Source organism: Pseudophryne corroboree, chromosome 4 (assembly GCF_028390025.1).
Source record: "Pseudophryne corroboree isolate aPseCor3 chromosome 4, aPseCor3.hap2, whole genome shotgun sequence".
Lineage (NCBI taxonomy): Eukaryota > Metazoa > Chordata > Amphibia > Anura > Myobatrachidae > Pseudophryne > Pseudophryne corroboree.
The window spans coordinates 714,260,287-714,275,445 of NC_086447.1; the positions used below are offsets into that span (position 1 = coordinate 714,260,287).

Sequence of the window (15,159 nt, forward strand, 5' to 3'; positions counted from 1 at the left end):
GCATGTAGAGTAGTATTTCTGTCAGTGTCCTTTGTGAACAGGGAGGTATGCAATTGATGGGAAGCGTCTTGTCTGATGGACACATCTAAAAAATGAATCTCATTATAACTAGAGGAAAAAGTGAACTTGATTGAAGAATCTAAATTATTGATTTCTTGCATTGCTTGTACGAAATGATTTTCAGTGCCTGACCACAAAACAAAGATGTCATCGATGTATCTGTAGTATGCCTTGATGTTGTTAGATACTTTGGGGTTGAATAAGAACAAATCATCTTCAACCTCCCTCATAAAGAGGTTGGCAAAGCTCGGAGCCACGCAAGACCCCATCGCGCAGCCCGAGCCCTGCCTGTATATCTTCCCATCAAACAAAAAATAATTGTGAGTCAGGGTCAATTCTAAGAGCCGAATGAAAAATTCAGAATCAGGACCAGAGTATTTTTGTGAACCCGTGATGTAACGCCTGACTGCCTCAATACCTCTGTGATGGGGAATATTGGTATATAGGCTAATGACGTCAATGGTGCACATCAAATACTTTTCGGGAAGTGGAGATAATTTCTCAATTTCTATCAGGAATGCAGTGGTGTCTTTAAGGCAAATTGCTTGATCCTGCACAATCGGTTGTAGATAGAAATCCAAAAATTTTGAAATGTTGTAGAAAAGGGAATCCCGGGCTGCAATGATTGGCCGGCCGGGTGGGCTCGTAGGGTTCTTGTGGAGTTTTGGAATGGTGTATAACACCGGAATTACCGGCCATTCCACTGTAAGAAGATCCTTGGTCTTAGAATTAATGACGCTTTCCTTGACAGCTTCATCCAGAATGTCGTCAATTTCTCTTTTGTAGGTTGTCGTTGGATCCGAGAGCAGCAGATGATAAGTAGCTGTATCAGAGAGTTGTCTGTAGATTTCTAATTTATAAGCCTGTAGGTCTTGTACCACTATGCCTCCGCCCTTGTCTGCTGGGCGGATGACAATATCAGTGTATTTAGCCAGGTTGTTCAATGCTGTATGTTCAGCAACAGATAGATTATTCTCTTTAGAGTTATGATGTGGCTGAAGATCTTCATAAACGCCATTGATATGGTTGATGAAACATTTAATGTTTAAATTTGTGGAAACCGGTGAACCTTCACAATTTGATCCGGTTTCCACAAATTTAAACATTAAATGTTTCATCAACCATATCAATGGCGTTTATGAAGATCTTCAGCCACATCATAACTCTAAAGAGAATAATCTATCTGTTGCTGAACATACAGCATTGAACAACCTGGCTAAATACACTGATATTGTCATCCGCCCAGCAGACAAGGGCGGAGGCATAGTGGTACAAGACCTACAGGCTTATAAATTAGAAATCTACAGACAACTCTCTGATACAGCTACTTATCATCTGCTGCTCTCGGATCCAACGACAACCTACAAAAGAGAAATTGACGACATTCTGGATGAAGCTGTCAAGGAAAGCGTCATTAATTCTAAGACCAAGGATCTTCTTACAGTGGAATGGCCGGTAATTCCGGTGTTATACACCATTCCAAAACTCCACAAGAACCCTACGAGCCCACCCGGCCGGCCAATCATTGCAGCCCGGGATTCCCTTTTCTACAACATTTCAAAATTTTTGGATTTCTATCTACAACCGATTGTGCAGGATCAAGCAATTTGCCTTAAAGACACCACTGCATTCCTGATAGAAATTGAGAAATTATCTCCACTTCCCGAAAAGTATTTGATGTGCACCATTGACGTCATTAGCCTATATACCAATATTCCCCATCACAGAGGTATTGAGGCAGTCAGGCGTTACATCACGGGTTCACAAAAATACTCTGGTCCTGATTCTGAATTTTTCATTCGGCTCTTAGAATTGACCCTGACTCACAATTATTTTTTGTTTGATGGGAAGATATACAGGCAGGGCTCGGGCTGCGCGATGGGGTCTTGCGTGGCTCCGAGCTTTGCCAACCTCTTTATGAGGGAGGTTGAAGATGATTTGTTCTTATTCAACCCCAAAGTATCTAACAACATCAAGGCATACTACAGATACATCGATGACATCTTTGTTTTGTGGTCAGGCACTGAAAATCATTTCGTACAAGCAATGCAAGAAATCAATAATTTAGATTCTTCAATCAAGTTCACTTTTTCCTCTAGTTATAATGAGATTCATTTTTTAGATGTGTCCATCAGACAAGACGCTTCCCATCAATTGCATACCTCCCTGTTCACAAAGGACACTGACAGAAATACTACTCTACATGCGAATAGTCACCACCCTCCAGCATTGAAATGGGGATTACCCTATTCGCAGTTCATCAGAATCAAGCGCATTTGCAGTGATCCTTTGGAAGCAAGTAAACAAATGGATATCATGATACGCAAATTTATCCTCAGAGGGTATAAATTAAAACCTTTAAAAAAAGCTAAAGAAAGAGCACTATCACAAGATCGTGCAAATCCATTATTGAAAACACAGTCCAAAAAGAATTTCAATTGCATAGTATGGCCACAAGAATATTCCACTTCTAACGTTGAAGTTATGCGAAAGGCGAAAAAAATTTGGCCAATTGTGACACGAGACAAACAACTCAGTGCACTCAAGGACACTTCTATCCTACCCTCATACCGGCGGGGGCGTAACATCAAAGATGCAGTGGTACATAACGATATCACTAACTTCAGATCCCCTCAGACCACACATTTTCTATCTCGCAAACCGGGTAACTTCAAATGCCTCGGTTGCACCACATGCAGCAGCTTGGAAACAGGAGCCACCTTTTATCATCCAAGGTCGGGCAAAGAATTCAAGATCAAGAAACCTTATACATGCACGAGTCGGTATGTAGTCTATTACATCAAGTGCCCATGCGGCCTATTATACATTGGAAAGACTATTCGTCAATTCAAGGAACGAATAGCACTACACCGATCAAGTATAAGAGCTGCCTTAGAAGGTCGTGGAGGGGACCAGCCTGTGGCTCGGCATTTTAAAGAATTCAACCACAGCATCTCTTCCATTCGCTACAAAATTATAGATGGAGTGTCAGAATCCCCAAGAGGAGGAAATAGAGGTCGCACGTTGTTACAGAAAGAGGCCAATTGGATCCATACGCTACAGACCGTCAAACCCCAGGGACTTAATGATGTTCTTTCTTACACTAGCTTTCTTTGATGCGACATGAACTTCCTTTAATTGATCACTTTATAGTCTGTTAGTTGATTGGAGTATAGTCATCAGTATATACATTATACAGTTATTGATGGGGCAATAGTATAGCCTAGAATCACATGTCTTCTTTTGTGATTCATTAACCACAGCTTAACTATTTATGCATACCGTTTTTCCACGTTGATATTTTAATGCATTATAATGTTTCATTTTTGGATAGAAGTTGCTATTTGCCCTTCCTCTCACTGACAGCATCTTGCACTGCATAATGCTGGACAGTTATTGAAGGGGCAATAATACAGCTTAGAAACACATGTCTTCATTTGTGATTCATTAACCACAGATGAACTGTTTATGCACACCGCTTTTTATGTAGACAATATAGTGCATAATATTATTTCTATTTTGGTTAGAATTTGCCACATGCCCTTCCCCTCACTGACTGCATCTTGCACTGCAGAATACTGGACAGGAATGAGTCATTGTTTACATTTTCTCCTGCAGCCGTTTCTATGTTTGGTTTCCTTGGTGATGGGTTCACTTCTCACGTCATCCGCCACGCCCCCCTCTGACGCCGGGTCGCCGGCGCTGGCCAGCGCCAATGACGTCATCGGGTCCCTGCGGGTGCCGTGGTCGGATTGTACACGCGGTGATTAGGTAAGCTATAAATTTTATTACATTGTACTATCTGGTTGTCTTGATAAAAGGGTTATCCCCTGAAACGTTGGCATTTAACCACTTAGTCTGAGTCGTTTTTGCAAGTCTCTGAGTGCCAGCCGTTTTTTCCTGCCTTATATATATATATATATATATATATTACACAAAACTGGTGAGGTCGGCACTCACTTAAATTAACAGCTGCCTTGGTGCCATCCTAAAGTCCAATAGAAATTGATGCCGTTCTTATAGCGAGGGGTATGCGTCCATCCACTCCTACTATAAAAAAGAACAGGCGGCACTCCAAGGTCTTGGTGAAAGAAAATGGTGTATTGAAAAATCAATAATATAAGTGGCACATGACGCCAACGTTTCAGCGCCGCGCAGGGCGCTTTTGTCAAGGCTGTGTGCAAAGACTGCAAACAAAACAAACCAAAACAGTGTGAGTTCTTACCTTATATGTGGACAAGACCGTGCCACGGAGCTGCGGGGACTGGCGTTCAGCAGGGCTTCCGGTGTGTGTTCACCTCGCGTTACCAGGAAATGACGTCACTGGTTGCTGGGCGACCGCGGGCGTCCCTGCCGCCGCTGTTAACCCGCTCCTCCTGACGGAAAAGGATACATAGTAACAATGAGTCGTGTTTACATAGTGCACGTGTGTCTGTACACGACCAAGTGTGTGATGTTAAAAAGGTGATCATGATGGAGATCTGTAATTCCCCTATGGAAAACGAAACCTCAGTGATGATTGTGCACATTGTGTAAAAGAAAAGTGCAGATTAAAAAATAAAAAAAAAATTTCCAGCAATTTGATGCCTAGCGCTGCACCTATATGCATGATTGCATGTAAGCAATAGCAACCACAATCGTGTTATAAAGAATGTATATGGCTACATAACATGTTAGAAGATGTGCAAAGGGTTGCACAGATATAGCAGTTGCACCTATTTTGTATGTGTAGAGGCAGGCACTCGATGTGGGTGTGATTACATATTATGCCATAATTCTATTTGCTGACATGCCTCCAGAGTGCTACCGTGCTATTTACATATATATCATGCAAAGAACCAAGAACAAGTCGTTTAAAATTCGACATCATGTCACCTGCATGTCACAATTTGTAATTTATGTCATCTCATGTCCATGTGGCTTACTCTATGTGGGCCAAACTGTCCGCATATCTGTGCAACCCTTTGCACATCTTCTAACATGTTATGTAGCCATATACATTCTTTATAACACGATTGTGGTTGCTATTGCTTACATGCAATCATGCATATAGGTGCAGCGCTAGGCATCAAATTGCTGGAAAAATTTTTTTTATTTTTTAATCTGCACTTTTCTTTTACACAATGTGCACAATCATCACTGAGGTTTCGTTTTCCATAGGGGAATTACAGATCTCCATCATGATCACCTTTTTAACATCACACACTTGGTCGTGTACAGACACACGTGCACTATGTAAACACGACTCATTATTACTATGTATCCTTTTCCGTCAGGAGGAGCGGGTTAACAGCGGCGGCAGGGACGCCCGCGGTCGCCCAGCAACCAGTGACGTCATTTCCTGGTAACGCGAGGTGAACACACACCGGAAGCCCTGCTGAACGCCAGTCCCCGCAGCTCCGTGGCACGGTCTTGTCCACATATAAGGTAAGAACTCACACTGTTTTGGTTTGTTTTGTTTGCAGTCTTTGCACACAGCCTTGACAAAAGCGCCCTGCGCGGCGCTGAAACGTTGGCGTCATGTGCCACTTATATTATTGATTTTTCAATACACCATTTTCTTTCACCAAGACCTTGGAGTGCCGCCTGTTCTTTTTTATAGTAGGAGTGGATGGACGCATACCCCTCGCTATAAGAACGGCATCAATTTTTATATATATATATATATATATATATATATATATATATAATATATATATATATATATATATATAAATAAATGCCCAATAGAAAGCCTGGTAGTCTGAGTGATTGGAGTGTTCAACCAATAGGACTAGTTGGCAGAGTGGTTTGCTTGTGTGAAACACATGAGGAAGAACAAACACTACATAAAAAAGTGCTTAAAGCACTGAATGTTAAAATAAATATACAATTAAACCATAAATGAGTAAATAGACATTTTCTAAGTTAACTCACATGGATGTGTCATCTAATGGTATTTATGAAGTAAAAAAATTATATTTAGGCTATGATCTTCCCACCTAAGAATAGGTCTATGTGTTTTTACTTTATTATTTGAAGAAACATGTTTAATAAAATAAAATAGATTAATCATGTATTTGCTGTTTCCTAGATTTCAGGCATACAATGAACAGAAGATTGCCCTCAGTATTAGAAGGTAATATTATTTTATCTTCAGTTTCCTTGATAAATGGTTATGAATGATAGAATGTAGAGCAGAGATTTTCAACCTTTTACATCTTGCGGCACACTGAACAAGATTTAAATATTGCCAAGGCACATTCAAATAATGGTGATTTATGGTGCACTTGGGTGTCCTAGGATGTCATGTTGCAGCTTCTCCATAGGTAACGCCTGAGCCACATCTGAGAAAGCCAGAAGAGCCCATCACTGCCCGGGCCCAAAATCAGAACTGGCTCTGCAACCACTAAACGCACCAGTACTGATCGTTCCAAGGCCTCAGTAGCGGCAAAACACTGACGGCCTTGCTGTGCTTCTGTGGCGGCACACCTGGAGACTGCTCAGGGCACACTAGTGTGCCACGGCACAGTGGTTGAAAAACATTGATGTAGAGCATGAGACTGGAAGGAGCTCATCCTGCTGCTTTACATCAGTGACTGTACAAGATGTGCGTGGGCTTAGCTGGCACCATATCACTGTGTATTCTTCACTTATACCAGACATTTGTATTTAGTCAACACAAGTTTTTAACGTGAAAGCTTTATATTCAATTGTGAAATATATCTAGCATTGTTTAGGGCATTTGCACTTTGGTCTATAGACTGAAAGGGACTCTGTTGTAAGCAGTAATTTTTTGTTTTGAAATATATTACATATTCATCTAACCTACTATATATGGCACAGTGTAAAGTATCACACACCATGAAAGAGGGATGCAGGTGCACTATTCAAACATTACTAATTAGAATTGTAATACATTTTGCAATAAATAGTTCTTTTTGCACAATCTTGGCCAAGGTTATGGGCCTGCCCACCAAGTCCAGGTCACCTCATTGGGATAGGTCCCTAACAATCAAAGGGTTCAAATCTAGGACGTGGGACATCCCCAAGACAGCCCAGCCAAACCACCCCAAAGCATCACACTTGTGAGACAAGTGAAGTGTAAGTCTCCTGCTATACTCACAGTCGAGATACCAGCTGTCGGGATCCCAGCGTCTGTGTCCTTACCTTTTCGGGATTTTGACGTTGGCATTCTGACGGGTGTCGGGATTCCGACAGACGGCATCTTGACCGGATCCATGTCATTTAAATGCCCAGGTGGTATCCCTTATAGCATCATGGTGAGTAAACCCCCATCATTTATTTACATCTTCACTTCATGTGACAGAACAAGGATTCTAAAGGGGGGTACTCACGGAGCGATCCCAGCCTAAAATCTAAGCAATCTGACTAGATTGCTTAGATTTTAAGAATGATCTCTCCGTGTGTACCCCCCACAGCGATAGCAATGCGCAGCCCCGCACATCGCTATCGCTGGTGCTAGATTGGCCTCAATCTAGCAGGTCGCTCATTTCACCCGCTGGGTGAAAAGAGCGCACCCCGCACGCTCGCCACACATCGCGCTGTGCTGAGTGGGGGGAGAGATGTGTGCTGAGCGGTTCGCTCATCACACATCTCTCTTCACATCTGCCCGTGAATATGGGCCTTAAGTTTCTGCTCTGCCATGGAGTACAGAATAGTGAGACAAACTGCAGATGCCTTCCCTGAATGTCTTGGCTAAAATTGAGATTTACCCCAATAAAGGCAACAAGGTTTCTTTTGAAGGTTCTGGGGGGTATATTTACTATGGTTGGTAGTCTCTAGATTTTTAATTGCTGAAATCAGTGTTGTGTATCAGCCCCTGAAACACAGCATTGATTTTAGACTGATTTTCATTCATCGGTTTGAAATCCATAAAAATCGACCTTTAGTATATACCCCTAGTAATGTTATATAGTTAGTAAAAAGCCTCTGTGACATAAAGGGGGGTATTCAATTGTGGTCTGAAAGACGGCAGTTTCCTACTTTTTTTTAGGTCGGAAACTGTTTCGACCTATTCAATCTCCCTGACGTTTCTCCAACAAGAGGCCACTAGTGACTGCTTGTCTCATTTTGGGAACACTTCGCTATTTGGACATCAATCCACCTGCACGGCTAGACGGCTTCGGGCGGCTATTGGAAGTGGTAGCGGCTTAAGCACTGGGGAGAGCGGAGACGTCCGGTGCCTCCCAGCCGGCTCGTTTCAATTCAACTATTGCTGACCCTTTTTCTGAACATTGTACAAGTGCGTCTTGGTGGTGAGCTTGGTGTGATCCATTCACGATTTGAATATATATACCGGTCTAATGCATTACTAATTTATCATCAAACTTAGTAAAACAACATTTACAGTGCTTGGGACCAGCACCTCCGGGGACAATTAACCCACACTATTTGCAGGACTGCTGCTAATTGAGACCCCCTACTGAATTATATCAGTGCACTGATTCATTTTAGGTTGATCCACCTCTTATTAGGAATAGTGAAAATTGCCAATTAAGATTGAATATTATTAATGGTTAATATCATGCAGGAAGTTATTTCTGCCATATAATCTATTTCATCTGGTTATGTGTGTGATATATATATATATATATATATATATATATATATATCTCTATATATCTCTATATATCTATATATATATCTCTATATATCTATATATATATATCTCTATATATATATATATATATATATATATATCACAAAACAAGAGGTAACCCTTTTCTGCGCTTTACCACTAGTCTCAAACCAATAAGAAATACCCTCTGTCAGATAAGGTATCAAAGATAGATATGGAGTAAAAAGGTTCTCATGGGAGCCAATCAGCCTTTAGATTAATAATATTTAACAATATTTAAAAGGTTTTTATTTATACACAAATAAAAGGTACTTGTAACCTAAAAATTCGACATTGATACAATAGTCTAAAAATTCAGTAAAACGATTTCACAATCTTATACATACACATTTTTAGTTGATATGAGGAATTTATAGTCAGGTAATCACAATCAGAACTTGAAAAGGACGTGTATCCAACCAGATGCTTGTGGTGGTGACTTTTTTGACCCAATACTGCGAAACCCAACGCGTTTCGTCCGTTAGGACTTCATCAGGGGTTTACAATCCGTTTTTGTGAGAAAATAATTTACCACTGGTTAGGACGGGATTAAATTCCTAATGCTACATCCAATCACATGTTCTTTTCAAATGATGTGGTGTCTAATTTCCTCAAGGAGAGTGAAACCTTATAATTCACCTCTGCTCCAATAAGTATCTCCAAAAAATGGGGTTCTTTTAGAGATCTCCAATCTTGAACCGCACTATTCCTTTTTCACAGGAACTGGCATAACTTCACAGGAACACAGCTACCTAGCTGTGTTCCTGTGAAGTTATGCCAGTTCCTGTGAAAAAGGAATAGTGCGGTTCAAGATTGGAGATCTCTAAAAGAACCCCATTTTTTGGAGATACTTATTGGAGCAGAGGTGAATTATAAGGTTTCACTCTCCTTGAGGAAATTAGACACCACATCATTTGAAAAGAACATGTGATTGGATGTAGCATTAGGAATTTAATCCCGTCCTAACCAGTGGTAAATTATTTTCTCACAAAAACGGATTGTAAACCCCTGATGAAGTCCTAACGGACGAAACGCGTTGGGTTTCGCAGTATTGGGTCAAAAAAGTCACCACCACAAGCATCTGGTTGGATACACGTCCTTTTCAAGTTCTGATTGTGATTACCTGACTATAAATTCCTCATATCAACTAAAAATGTCTATGTATAAGATTGTGAAATCGTTTTACTGAATTTTTAGACTATTGTATCAATGTCGAATTTTTAGGTTACAAGTACCTTTTATTTGTGTATAAATAAAAACCTTTTAAATATTGTTAAATATTATTAATCTAAAGGCTGATTGGCTCCCATGAGAACCTTTTTACTCTATATATATATATATATATATATATATATATATATATATATATATATATATATATATATATATATATATATATATATATATATATATATATATATATATATATATATATATATACTTTTTGCATTTCTTATTCTGGTTGATATTTTGTGTATTATATTAAATTATTAATAACATTGCATGTGTTTTTAATCATCCTATGGACCATATGGTATTAAGCGCAGAGTAACTATATATATATTTTTGTCTAAGTGTCCTTTCCTGTAGCAACAGGGCTAGGTTACTACCATTTATGCTCACACAGGCATATATTGATACTCTGCAGCTGATTTTTAATTGTAGTTAAATTTACCTTGATAGTTATTTCTCTGTTGAATTAAGCGCCAAGAGACAGATCATTTTTCCGACAAGTAGGCAATTCCGACTTGTCGGAAAACATGTGGATCGGCGGAATAGCCACAGATCCACATGTTTTGTCGGAAGCGAGGCCAAATCCAACAGGTTTTAGCCCCGTTTCCGACAATGTCAATACGACTTTAAAAAAAATTAAATTGGATTGGATAAAATGTTTGGATTTGGCCGCTCATTGAATGCTGAGATGTCTGATCCTTTCCGTCTTAAAGGATCCGACATCATTTGAATATACTCTGTAGTCAGAATGTTGACACCAGAATGTAAATTTGCATAATGTCAACAGTGAACATGTCGTTATTCACAATATTGACATGACCTTTATGTTGACATTATATGGTTGGGCTGCAGTTGGGTAGGGTAAGGGCTATCAACTAGAAAAACATTATGTTGACATGCTGACTCAAAGGGCGGGATTCAAATCTTCTGTCCCCCCCCCTCCCGTCCCCATCGCACCCGCCAGCAGTGTTCAAATGTTACTGCCGATGGGTGCGGTATCAGCTTTTCAGCTCACCACCCCCAGGGATGGTGAGCTGAAATGCGCGAAAATTTACCCGTTTGGACGCCCAAACAGGACTTTTCATGATTGCGGCTAAACCTGTCTCTTATGGGCGCGATCAGCACGATAACGGGGGTCATTAGAATATCACCCCGCGATCTCCCGTCACTTTAGACGGGAGATCGGGGGCAATAAAACATTTGAATCCCGCCCAGAGTGTCATACATTGACATAACGTTCATGTTGATATTCTAAATGTTTTTTGGACCACACCCATCTCTTTGCGTTTCCATAAGTGGGCAAACATCAACAAACAATACAGCTAGATTATTGGCATAAAAAACTGAATAAGTATAGATTCAATCAATAAATTGTTCTTGCAAGTGCTTCTTTTAAAGTATAATTAGTTTTGAATCCCAAATGACAGTATGTTCTAATTCCTGTGGGTGTTAATAAAATAAAAAAATAAAATAAAATTAGAACAGGTATATGTTTTTTCTTTGGGGTACATTTATATGGGTACCAGGGTGCTTTTCTGTTGAACATAAGTATTTTGATCATTGCTCCTCGGTTACTTTATGTACAGCTATAACTATGTTTCTGTGCAGTAACTGTGTGGTTGTTGTAACTATGGGCCTAATTCAGATCTGATCGCAGCAGCAAATTTGTTAGCTAATGGGCAAAACCATGGGGGTCATTCCGAGTTGATTGCTCGCTAGCAACTTTTTGCTGTGTTGCGATCAGATAGTCACCGCCTATGGGGGAGTGTATTCGCTTTGCAAGTGTGCGAAAGCTTTTGCAGCCGACGGCACAAAAAAGCTTGTTGCAGTTTCTGAGTAGCTCTAGACTTACTCAGCCGCTGCGATCACTTCAGACTTTTTGGTCCCGGAATTGACGTCAGACACCCACCCTGCAAACGCTTGGACACGCCTGCGTTTCGCCCTCTTTCTGTCAATCACCTTGCAATCGGCTGTGCGAATGGATTCTTCGTTAAATCCATCGCCCGGCGCCGATTCTCTTTGTACCCGTACGACGTGTCTGCACATTGCGGTGCATGCCCAGTTTTGCTGAGTTTTAACCTGATCGCAGCGCTGCAAAAAGTTGCTAGAAAGAGATCATCTCGGAATGACCCCCCATGTGCAGTGCAGGGGTGACAGATATAACGTGCAGAGAGAGTTAGGTTTGGGTGGGGTGTGTTCAAACTGAAATCTAAATTGCAGTGTAAAAATATAGCAGCCAGTATTTACCCTGCAGAGAAACACTATAACGCACCCACATCTAACTCTCTCTGCACATGTTATATCTGCCCCCCTGCAGTGCACATGGTTTTGTCCACTAGCTAACAAATTTGCTGCTATGATCAGATCTGAATTAGGCCCTATGGGGGTAATTCCAAGTTGATCGCCGCAGGAATTTTGTTAGCAGTTGGGCAAAACCATGTGCACTGCAGGGGAGGCAGATTTAACATGTGCAGAGAGAGTTAGATTTGGGTGTGGTGTGTTCAATCTGCAATCTAATTTGCAGTGTAAAAATAAAGCAGCCAGTATTTACCCTGCACAGAAACAAAATAACCCACCCAAATCTAACTCTTTCTGCACATGTTATATCTGCCTCCCCTGCAGTGCACATGGTTTTGCCCAACTGCTAACAAAATTCCTGCTGCGATCAACTTGGAATTACCCCCTATGTGTGGCGCTTATGTGCTCCATTTTTTTTAAAATGAAGTTACGTATGTTGGGTGTCATTGTGTATTTTGTAAGGACCTGATAAATATACATTATGGTAAGAACTTACCGTTGGTAAACGGTATTTCTCCTATGTCCACAGGTTTCCACAGGAGAACAATGGGATATGATGGAGCGACAGCAGATTGGCACCAAACGATCACAAGCTTTCAGTCCTCCCAGGATGCAATGGGCTCGTCCATATATCCCCGCCCATTAGCTCAGGCAGATCAGTTGTACTCCAAAGCATTTAGGCAGGATCATTTTGTAGAACCCTATTCAGGCGAGAAGAACACAAATGCATACCCTTCTATACAAGAGGGAAGAGTTTAGTGACTATAAAGATCCTCAAATCAGGTGCGTCAGGGTGGGATTCCTGTGGAAACCTGTGGACATAGGAGAAATACCGTTATCAACGGTAAGTTCTTACCATAACGTATATATTTCTCCGGCAGGTTCCACAGGTTATCCGCAGGGTAACAATGGGACTTCCCAAAGCAATTTTTAGGGGTGGGGACGCTCCTGATTAGATAGGAGAACCTTACGCCCGAATTCAGCATCTTGAGAGGCAAAAGTATCCAAGGCATAATGTCTAATGAATGTGTTATTGGAAGACCATGTGGCTGCCTTACATATCTGTTCTGCTGAAGCACAATGTTGTGCTGCCCATGAAGGACCTACCTTATGTGTAGAGTGAGCAGAGACATTAGCCAAAACAGGGAGATCAGCTTGAGAAAATCGTCATTCGAAGCCCTCTTGCTAGCGTCTGTTTAGTAGCATGCCATCCCCTCTTCTGAAATCTGTAGAGGATGAAGAGAGAATCTGTCTCTCTGATGGCACTGGTACGATCCATGTAGATCCTTAATGCCCGGACTACGTCCAGCGACGCATCTCCAGCAGAAAATTCAGATTCCTTAAAAACCGGGACCACAATATCTTCATTAAGGTGGACTATAGACCACACCTTAGGAAGATACCCAGACCTAGTTCTGAGAACTACTTTATCTGGATAAACATCAGAAAAGGAGATTAACATGACAGTGCTCCTAAATCTGACACTCTTCTACCTGGTGCCATAGTCAGCAGAAAGAGAACTTTAGCTGTCAGCCATTTAAAATCCACTTTATTTAGTGGTTTAAACAGAGTAACTTGAAGGGCTTTGAGGACTTGACTTAGGTCCCCAGACACTGTAGTAGGAACAAAAGGAGGTTGAATGCGCAGCATTCCCTGGGAAGAGTGCGCACATCCTGTAATTTGGCAATTTTCTTTCGGAACCATACAGTCAATGCTGACACTTGTATTCCCAAGGAAGCCACCCTTAAACCTTTATCCATTCCTGCCTGAAGGAATGCTAGAACCCTGGAAACTCTGAAAGATTTCAGGTCCATACTTCTTCAATTGCACCAATGAATATAGGCTTGCTATGTTTGGTGATAAATACGATCCCAGGAAGTTTTCCTTGCTCTGAGCATCTGTGAGAATCCTCTGGACTTCAGGATATAGATTTCAAGAGCCACACCGTCAAGACAGTCGATCCAGATATCTGTGATAACAAGGACCCTGCCTTAGTAGATCTGGGCGTAGAGGAAACAGAAATGGTATTCAACATCTTCAGCGGATCCGTGTACCAACGCCTTCTGGGCTAAGCCGGGGCTTATTAGAATCCCGGTATCTTTGTTGTATTTTCCTCACTATCCTGGGTAGCAGGATGATTTGAGAAAACACATAAGTGAAATGAAATTCCCATTAAAAAGACGTCCACAAAGATTACTCCCTGATCCTTTGTTCCTGACCCGATTATGGCTCTTTGTTGTTCAGATGGGACTCCACGAGATCTATCTCTGGCCAACCCCACTTGTCTACCAGAGTCTGAAACGACTTTAGGGTGCAAAGCCCATTCGCTTACCTGAATGGCGTGTCGACTGAGAAATCTGCTCTTCAGTTTAGGACTCCCGGAACGAACCCTGCGGACAAGGCTGGAAGATGGAGTTCTGCACACTTTAGTATGTGATTTACCTCCTTTTTTGATGTTTAACTGCGTGTTCCTCTCTGAAAGTTGAGGTACTCTACTGCCATTTCCTTGTCCTTCCGGATCTTGACCGATTTTCCTTTAGGAGTGTCCTGTGCCTGAATCAGGACCCAGTATATGGCCCGAAGTGCAAACAGGTTTATTAGCAGGCAACTTTCTTCTGTGGTCCATAGTCCCCAGAATCATAATCTTCCAGACAATGGCCCACAGAGCCCTGAAGACTGGCATTTGTTGTCAGGATCTCCCAACCTGATATCCAAAAAGGTGTCTTCTGATCTAGATGGAATGTCTGTAGCCCCCAGGCTACTGACTTTCTTACCTTTTTTTGCCAGTACCACGTACTTGTTTGTGTATTGGCCATCTGGCCCACCTACACCACCTGGTATTCACAGGTGGTCTACTCTCAGAGAATATAACCAGGCACATCACTGCTTAACTTCCAACATCAAATGAGATTGGGCATATCCAGTGTGATGCGGCTGTCGATGGAAAC

At 41.4% G+C, this 15,159-nt stretch overlaps 1 protein-coding gene across 4 annotated transcripts in view; it reads left to right on the forward strand.

The window, feature by feature from the left end:
* The window catches only part of CEBPZOS (CEBPZ opposite strand), a 41,183-nt gene that overhangs the window by 20,344 nt on the left and 5,680 nt on the right, over positions 1 to 15,159 (forward strand). For 3 of the 4 annotated variants that reach the window (XM_063917978.1, XM_063917977.1, XM_063917979.1), the window contains exon 3: positions 6,134 to 6,178. The exons of the other annotated variant lie outside the window; for it this stretch is intronic. In XM_063917978.1, coding sequence (XP_063774048.1) covers positions 6,134 to 6,178 — 45 coding nt within the window. The remainder of the gene's footprint in view (positions 1 to 6,133; positions 6,179 to 15,159) is intronic. 4 annotated transcript variants of the gene reach the window in all.